Genomic DNA, 8,925 nt, shown 5'->3' on the forward strand with positions numbered 1-8,925 from the left:
CTCAGTGTTGAAAACAACCATGCAGTTGGCATGGTATGGAAGAGGAAGAGCAATGAGCTATGCCAAAATAATCTGCACTTCCGATCTCACTAGACACTCTGTGGTTAAATGTTCTTAACCTTTCAGTCATAGTAACACATTGTTTTATTGGTGATGATGACCTGATAAGGTGCTTTGTCAAGTTGAAACTTTGGTGATTGACTTAGTTCTTCATTTTTTGGATGTTAAGCCACTGCATGTTCCAACCAGTCTATTCTAGTAGCCAAACAAGGCATTCAATCAATTCAATCTTTGAGTGGCTTTATTTCAGTTATTGGATTTCTAATCAGATCATTTGTGTGCACTGTTGAACGTCTTTGTGCTGGTTGGTACTACAGCTTCATAAACTCTTCCATTCAAACAGATTAGTGGGAATGTGCCTTTATGTTTGCCTTTTTGAGTGGTGATAGAAGTACTCAGATCACAACCACTAGTGTAAAAATACTCCATTACAAGTAAAAGTCCTGCATTTAAAATCCTACTTAAAAGTACGGTATTCTGAGCAAAATGTACTTACAGTGTCAAAAGTGAAAGTGTGCATTCAGCAGACAAATGTTTCCTTTACTACATTATTATCAGATTGTAGTGTTGCATCAAAGTGTACTATACTGTAAGTGCTGCTGTAGCTGGTCATGGTAGAGCTAGTTTTTACTACCTAACAAGATATATCTTATGAAGTAACATATAAGAGAGGTCCTGAGATGATTAATGGAGGAGGAAAGAAGGAAAACCAAAGTTCTGGTACACAAATTTATATTAATTATTTTGGCTTTTTTTCCCTAATCTTTGATTTTTTTTTTTAAATACTGTAACATTTGACCTCTTTGAGCCTTGAGAAGTTATTTAAATGAAACCTCAGACATGTGAAATGTGACAAGGGGCCTCAACCTGACACTGCTTTTCTGTAAGGAGTCACAAGACAAACATGTTGGGGTCCACTGGTTTAATCTTTAGCTATGTATAGTATTCTAAAAACTTATCTTATGCTTTTTTTTAATGTATAATGTTAAATGAAAAGTAACTAGTTGATGTGTAAAAAGTACAATATTTCCCTCTGAATTGTGGAGGAGTAGAAGTGTAAAGTAGATTAAAATGGCATTACTCAAGTTAAGTACCTCAGAGGTGTTCTTTAGTACAGTATATGAGTAAATGTACTTAATTACTTTCCACCATTTAAAAGTCATGTACTGTTCATGTGAAATTCTACCCTTCAATTGCTTTCAACATATTCTGAAACATAGTAATCTCGGAAAATAAATTCAAATACGGGACAGAACGTTGAACCTTCACCTTGAGAACAATCATTTTACAAAATCTCACCAGAGAATTGGCAACACTTTGGACGTATTGACAAATGAGTAATGTGGAAATGTGAGTCTGATTGTTCTCGAGCCGCTCAGCCACCCACATGTGAGAGGAAGATACAGCTTCTCTGTGGTTATGCATTAATGTGAAATATTCTGCTGCCATGGTCATTATGTCTGTGCCGGTGTCCTGCCAGCTGTCCTGGCATGCAACAAAAACATTTCATCACATCACTATGCATGTGGAGTGTTTTGCTGTGTACATTTTGAGGCTTCAGTTGTTGTCTGCCATACTCATGATTGTCTGTCACACAATGCTCGGTTACTCTTTGGATTTGGTGTCATTTCCCTCTCCCACATTTTCATTTCCTGTTCTCAAAGCCCCTGCTACACCACAGTCCAGCCTACTATCAGCTCAGTGTTAAAACACACACCAGTGCTACATGCGGCTGTACGCGGCAACAATGAAACAGCACTTAACACAAGGCTGCACTCAAACGGCAGATGAGCCACTGAGGCGTTAAGTACAATAAATACACGAGTTGCTATGAACATTTTCTCACTGAAACACAGGAAATGCAACATGTTGCTCATCTTAAAACAACCATTCACTCTTTAGTAGCTCTTTTAAAAAGAGCTGTGAAATCCGTCTTCAAATGAGCTCAGTGAACTGAAGCAAACAGGAACTTGCAGAGGGATGGGAAACTACAGTTGCAAGTGTCAACAATGTGGGTCAAACCAAATATGTGAGCTTCAGACATTTTGTCCTACACTTCTGCATTATTTTGACTCCGTTCTCGGTGTTGAAAAGATCATGAGGCCCCTTTTTCCTTCCAGCCTTAGACATCGGACAATACCAATTACTCATCATTAGACAGGTAGTAGACTGAAACGGTCATTATGCCGACTATGAACCGTATGACCATGCTGCTGACTTTCTAGCTCAACAGAAGATCACTTTTACACCTCACTAGTTCATTAATGATGAGAAGTTACTCAAGATGTCACTTGGCACGCATTTAAAAAGTCCCACTAACATACCCTCTATGTTTTCCCAGGAGACAAATGAACAGAAGCTGTTTAAGATCGCCAGCGAGCTCTTGCAGACAGAGAAGGCCTATGTAGCGCGTCTGAACCTGCTTGACCAGGTGAGGAACTCAGTGATAGCTTCACTTCTCTATTTTGACCAGATCACAGTATCATATCAAGAGTTTGCGGACATTACATTTATTATGTAACAGTAGAGAGTCTTTGATGCAGAAATGTGAAGTAAGAAGCATAGTAAAACATTTTAGAGCAGAACAGCTTTATGTAAGATTACATTTACTGTGAATTTTCTATCATTTGTCCCTTATCAATCCTATATTGTTTACGACTCTCCAGGAATTCTGTGCTAAGCTAATGGAGGAGGCAAACAAAGGAACATTCCCAGTGGATGTGGTGAAGAACATCTTCTCCAACATCTCCTCCATCAACGCCTTTCACAGCCAGTTCCTGCTTCCAGATTTGGAGAAACGTATGGGAGAATGGTGAGTTTTAACCCCAAAATTAACTAATATGCTAGCATGCTCTCCACATTACCGTTAACAAACTGACACAATACACCGATTAGGGATTCATCACCCTCTCTCCTTCTCTGTAGGGAGTCCACACCCCGGATCGGAGACATCCTGCAGAAACTCACACCCTTCCTCAAGATGTACGCAGAGTACGTGAAGAATTTTGACAAGGCCATGGAGGTGCTGAAACAGTGGACCGACCGCTCGCCTCAATTCAAGGCCATCATTCAGGAGATACAGGTACGCTGAGCAAGATGCATGTGCAATATGCAAATGTGCTCCAAAACATTAAAAGTAAAGTGGAATTCAAGCTTTTTGGCTATTTCCGGGCAGAGTCAAGAGGCTTGCGGCTGCCTGACGCTTCAGCATCACATGTTGGAGCCGGTGCAGAGAGTTCCTCGCTATGAGATGCTGCTTAAAGACTATTTGAAGAAGCTGCCTCAGGACGACCCTGACCGACGAGATGCAGAAAGTGAGTAGAACTACCTAAACTTTTTACTGCAAGGTGTCATCTCTATTTCAGACAAGATATACTTCAAGATGTCACTCCTGGTTAAGTTAAATTAATTTTCTTTTTCCAGAATCGTTAGAAATTATTGCCACAGCAGCCACTCACTCCAACAGCGCCATACGAAAATCTGTAAGTATAGACGCTGATTAAACCATTTTTTATTTATAGATTTATAATATAGAATCTCTCCATCAAATTAATGTCTGACTAAAATAAATGTCCCGTCCTCATTTAGGAGAATCTAAAGAAACTCTTGGAGATATACGAGATGGTGGGTGAGGAGGAGGACATCGTTAACCCCTCTAATGAGTTCATCAAAGAGGGCCACATCCTGAAGCTGGCAGCCAGGAACACCTCCGCTATGGAGCGATATCTCTTTCTGGTAAGAGAAACTGTCTCTCACAACACAAAAACACATTCTTATGTAGTGAATGTGGTGAAGGACACCGCAGACAAATATGCTGAAGCAAGACTTCGCCTGCACAAGTCAAATTGAAACAAGTAAATCATTTCATGCCAGGAACACCTCTGTGTAAGGATACATCGGGGGCACATGTACAAATCTCTCAATTACCGATATTGCCAGATGATGTAATTATGCTCTGGCTGTTTCTGATTAGTTTCAGACTGGATGTCTCCCATTTGCAGGATATCTGCAAATCTGCATATCTGCAGACTGCCGCCCTTGACTTGTTTCTTTTTCCGCCAGTTCAACAACATGCTGTTGTACTGCGTGCCCAAATTCAGCCTGGGAGGGCCCAAGTACACAGTGAGGACACGGATCGGCATCGACGGCATGAAGGTCGTGGAAACAACCAATGAGGACTACCCTCATACCTTCCAGGTGTCAGGGAAGGAGAGGATGCTGGAGCTACAAGCCAGGTACATTTTACACAGAAATTTCACACACAATACACTAAGTTTGATAGTCATTACAAAAATGTAATTAAAAGAATACACAAATTGCTGAATAAAAATCATCCTTTCAACAGTCCCAACTGTTGAAGTTTTATTGCAAACCCTGTAAAAAGGTGCAAATAAATCTCAGACACTCCCATAATTGTATGTAATTTCTACCCCATACATTATAATTTCACTTATATATGGGAGACCACCTAAATGAGCACACCCAAGGTTCATATTTCAATCCTGTACATCTCTAAATAAAGTCTGCAACCACAGCTAACTGCTATGTTGGTGTGACTTGAGATTCTCACTGTTTTTAATTCTTCTGGCTTTATTTTTCCCTTTCAGCTCAGAACAGGACAAGGCAGACTGGATAAAGGTACACACAGTACTGTACAATCACAGTAAACCTCCGATTGCTTGTTTTGTTGAATGATGTTTCTTTGAAACTAATTTAAAGTGAGTCAGACATAATTTGATGTTTTTATCCTTCAGGCTTTCCAGGAGACCATCGAGATCTTCCAGCAAAAAAATGAGTCATTCAAGAGTGCGTCTAAAGATGTGGAGGAAGTATCGGTCAGTATCACACAATGTCACTCAAGAGTTACACTGTTTCAAACAAACTTGCTTCCCCGCCGGGTGATTACTCCCTTTTCATGAGCTGACGCCTCTCTGCACTGTTTCTGTTTTTCTTTTTTAATACAGAATGCAGAGCTGGGGAAGCGTGCCCCGCGTTGGATCCGCGACAATGAAGTGACAATGTGTATGAAATGTAAAGAGTCTTTCAATGCTCTGACACGGCGGAGGCACCACTGCAGAGCCTGTGGCTATGTAAGTAATCTTATTGTCGTTGTGACATGCATAATGCATGTACAGTAGCATGATCAAGGAGTGCTGCAGTGGGGGAAGACCCCATGAGGATAATTTAAAACAACAACAGGGAATTTTAGGCATTCATAGTTTTTGCATTATTTGAATTATAAAATATAAAATAAATAAAATATAAATAAAATATTTAAAAAATGCTGGGCCTAAACACCAAGAAATCATGTAAAACAAGGTTTAATGTTGATGAGTAGTACTGTCTTTAAATGGAAACACTTGCTGGTTTTAACAGAAATGTTTGGATTTGGATTATAAATTTCAATTCAGGATTTCCCTCACCAGAAGTGTCCCTATATAAATGACTTGAATTACATTTAAAATAAATACAGAAATGACTGAAATAATACAAAAAAGTGCCTAAATGTTCATAGTTACATCAATGATGCTTTAAGTTTCTTCCGCATGGCTTCAATCTTGCTGTCTTCATCACACACAAGAGATGTAACTGTGAGAGTGACTGAGATCTCCTCTTTACTGCAGGTGGTGTGCTGGAAATGCTCAGACAATAAGGCACCGCTCGAATATGACGGCAACAAGCCGAACAAGGTCTGCAAGGACTGCTACTCCATCCTGGCAGGAAAAGTGGTGACTGAGGAGGGCAAGAAGAAAGGCATCCTGGAGGTAAATTAGGATTTTTTATTATTATTATTATGTAGAAATACAGGAGCCATGGCAGCAACTTCATCTTTTTTTAATTAATTAATTTGTGGCTGTCTTCCCTGTGCAGATCGAGGCAGCACAGTTCACAGGCAGCAGCATCATGTGTGGCTTCCTGCAGTACTGTGAGAAGAACAAACCCTGGCAGAAGGTGTGGTGCGTCATCCCTGAGAAGGAGTGTCTGGTGCTATACCTCTACGGCGCTCCGCAGGTAAACCACCAAGAATATGATGTAAAAATGTGATCACGTATGTTGACTCCACAGGCGTCCTCACAGATATTTTCTTTATCCCCAACTACTCTCCCTAGGACGTGAAGGCCCAGAGTACCGTCCCTCTCCTGGGTTATTCTGTGGATGACACTGCCCGGCCCACGGACCCTCCAGCCAGCTTCCGCCTCACCCAGTCCAAGTCTGTCCACAACTTTGCTGCTGAAACCGAGGAGCTTAAGCAGCGCTGGCTGAAAGTGATTCGAGTGGCAGTGACCGGGGAAGTGCCAGAATGCCCTCAGCCCAACGGCAGCAACATGATGGACAACAACAACACACAAGACGCGGGTACTGATAGCACATAAGGGTGCGTTTTCTACAAGCAACCAGCTCTCTGACTTCTTTTTTTTTTTTTTTTTTTACAAGCAAACTGCTATTGGATTGCTCAAGAAAGACAGGATGTGCAGATGTGTACTGCACAAACACAATACAAATGCACACTCTCTATGCTGTCCTTGAAACTGAAAGACTAAATGGAAAAATCAGTGCTGGATAAGCTGCTTTTTCTTGCCACTATCCTATTTCCCACTATATTCTTGGATTTTCTCATAAACTCATCAGCAGCTGTGCTGGATTACTAAAGGACATGTCTGGTACAATCAACACTAGAGCATAGGGGCCTCAGGATTGTTTCCATGTCCCTCAGACAGGCATTTTTAAGGACAGCTCAAAACCGTCTTCATGAACTCTTTCTGTGTCAACTCCACTTGAGCCAGTGCACTACCACAGACTTACAGAGTGCCCTAAAGCAGGATGTGAATCAAAGCAAAAGGAGGGACTAAAATAAGTCTGCTGGTGCTGTAACTCAGCTCTGTGTAACTGTACAGTATAAATGTTTTTTTTTCTTTACAAAAAGGAAGAATTGTGTTTTTATGCACAAAAAATCAGATTCAAACCCTGCTAAGTATGATATAAAGTATTTACAGTATTTCCTCATTTCTTTGCTTGAGAAGAGGGCTCCCGAACTGCCAAAAAGAGCATGTGGTTGAATGTACATCCTCTTGTCCCTCAACGTGGATGTACGTTGGCTGATCTGTCTGCCTGCTTGCAAGTGGTAGTAGCTGTACTAGAGAGCGCGTTTTCTGTTACGCTAAAGGAACTAATTTGCAAATCAACTAGTTTTATCTTCACACAGCCAGCTGACAGTAGAGTAGGTTGAGCCTAAATTACCAGCTTCATAATGGCCTGTAGGGATAAATCCCCTCTGGCGGTATATATGTTATTTTATATCACAATACCAATATATATCCTGATGCAGTAAATTCCCTGGAAATACAATTGAGGATCCATTTGGTCCATTGGGTCCTACAAATCCCATAATGCAACTCAATAGCTTCTTTCATAAGACCTTTCCTGCTTGTAAAATCCTGTATCAAACCTCACACCCCCACTTTATAACACAGGTTTTGTATCAAATATTTGAAGTCTCATCCTAACTCAAGATAACCTGGATGACATCACTGTGACATCACCGGGATGTTCTCAAGTCTTAAGGTTCCCAGCAGAGATGCAGAAGACATTATACAATGTTTTCACTGGTTGAACAGTACTGTCCTTGACCTTTATGTGTAAAATTGGTGGTATAGCTACATTGGTAAAAACATTAGTCAAATCTTTACCAGGTAATAAATCCTTTGGCCCGCACAGTGCTGTTTGTATTAAAATGGCAGATTGCAATCCTGTGTATTCTTATGTGATATAATAACTGATGGATGATGGTAAATGCCTTGCCTGACTAAAGGTCAGACAAGGCATGGACCACAATTCATTTGGAGAGATGTGCAGGGATCATCAGTGTCTTTGTGTGGCAAGGTTTTCTATTTAGATGCAAATGCAGCACAATCACAGAAAATATAGCAAGCTGGTGCAAGAATTGTAAATGCTGTAAGTAATTTTATTATTTAAAGTAATTTATAGAGTATGACAAGCATGATCTGTTCAAAAGTAGCACAAAATTTGTTCCCTCACTGTCAGCTATGAAGTGCGGAAGGTTTTTCGGAGAGGTTTTTCCACTAACTTGTTTAACTTGTCACCTCTGGTTCTCCAGTGTGACAGCGACCAGTCATAGTGCTGGACGGACTGTTGGGGGGGGTGGGTGGGAAATGTGCCTATATTTTCTGCAGTGAGTGTGTTCATTCACAGCGTTCCCCCTGTGATCGATGCTGGTGCTCACCCGAGTCTCAACCCTCATAACTAAGTATTAAAATAAAAAAAAGAAACAAAAGCACAAAACGTTCCTGTCTGTAAGATCTGAATGTATACCCAGATTTTTGTGTCTTTTCATCCCCTCCCCAAAGTTTTGAGAATCTACGCACTTTACAGTCTTATAAAGTGTAAAACAAGATTAAACATTATTTATGTGGATCTAGCTTGTTTCGTAATGTTATTTTAACAGTTTCCATCAAAGCAAGTTAAAACACTTCTCGTCACTTTGTTGACGCTACTTTCACAAAGTCTTTTTTTTTGGTTCCTTGTTTTGCTTCTCCTGATACAACCATTTTCACTATGAGTCACCCCAGACATGCATGTAAAAATAGGCGAAGTTAGTAGTTGCCATTTGTCAGAAGTGGTTGAAACTCTGGAGACCTAGGTGATACATGACACCCTTAAATATGATGCCTATAGCTAGTCTGAAAAACAAAAATACCATCAAAGAGTAATGTCGTAATGGAACAAAGAATAATTGTAAACAGGAAGGATTTTTCTATTCATACACACCGTGTTCACTCACCCAACTAAAGGTCAGCATGCTGTGACTCCAGTTTGTCATCACCAACAAATTAAAATTGTTATATT

The 8,925-nt window shown here is 40.4% G+C and overlaps 1 protein-coding gene across 1 annotated transcript in view; it reads left to right on the forward strand.

The window, feature by feature from the left end:
• fgd4a (FYVE, RhoGEF and PH domain containing 4a) overlaps positions 1 to 8,801 on the forward strand; it is a 53,272-nt gene extending 44,471 nt beyond the window's left edge. Inside the window, exons 7-19 of the mRNA XM_042412838.1 lie at positions 2,402 to 2,491; positions 2,727 to 2,872; positions 2,986 to 3,142; positions 3,236 to 3,374; positions 3,484 to 3,542; positions 3,649 to 3,795; positions 4,123 to 4,295; positions 4,668 to 4,698; positions 4,815 to 4,895; positions 5,025 to 5,150; positions 5,685 to 5,825; positions 5,932 to 6,072; positions 6,171 to 8,801. Of these exons, the coding sequence (XP_042268772.1) occupies positions 2,402 to 2,491; positions 2,727 to 2,872; positions 2,986 to 3,142; positions 3,236 to 3,374; positions 3,484 to 3,542; positions 3,649 to 3,795; positions 4,123 to 4,295; positions 4,668 to 4,698; positions 4,815 to 4,895; positions 5,025 to 5,150; positions 5,685 to 5,825; positions 5,932 to 6,072; positions 6,171 to 6,434 (1,695 nt within the window). The 3' untranslated portion in view covers positions 6,435 to 8,801. The remainder of the gene's footprint in view (positions 1 to 2,401; positions 2,492 to 2,726; positions 2,873 to 2,985; positions 3,143 to 3,235; positions 3,375 to 3,483; positions 3,543 to 3,648; positions 3,796 to 4,122; positions 4,296 to 4,667; positions 4,699 to 4,814; positions 4,896 to 5,024; positions 5,151 to 5,684; positions 5,826 to 5,931; positions 6,073 to 6,170) is intronic.
• The last annotated feature ends 124 nt before the right edge of the window (positions 8,802 to 8,925 follow it).

The sequence above is a fragment of the Thunnus maccoyii genome, chromosome 5 (genome assembly GCF_910596095.1).
Source record: "Thunnus maccoyii chromosome 5, fThuMac1.1, whole genome shotgun sequence".
NCBI lineage: Eukaryota > Metazoa > Chordata > Actinopteri > Scombriformes > Scombridae > Thunnus > Thunnus maccoyii.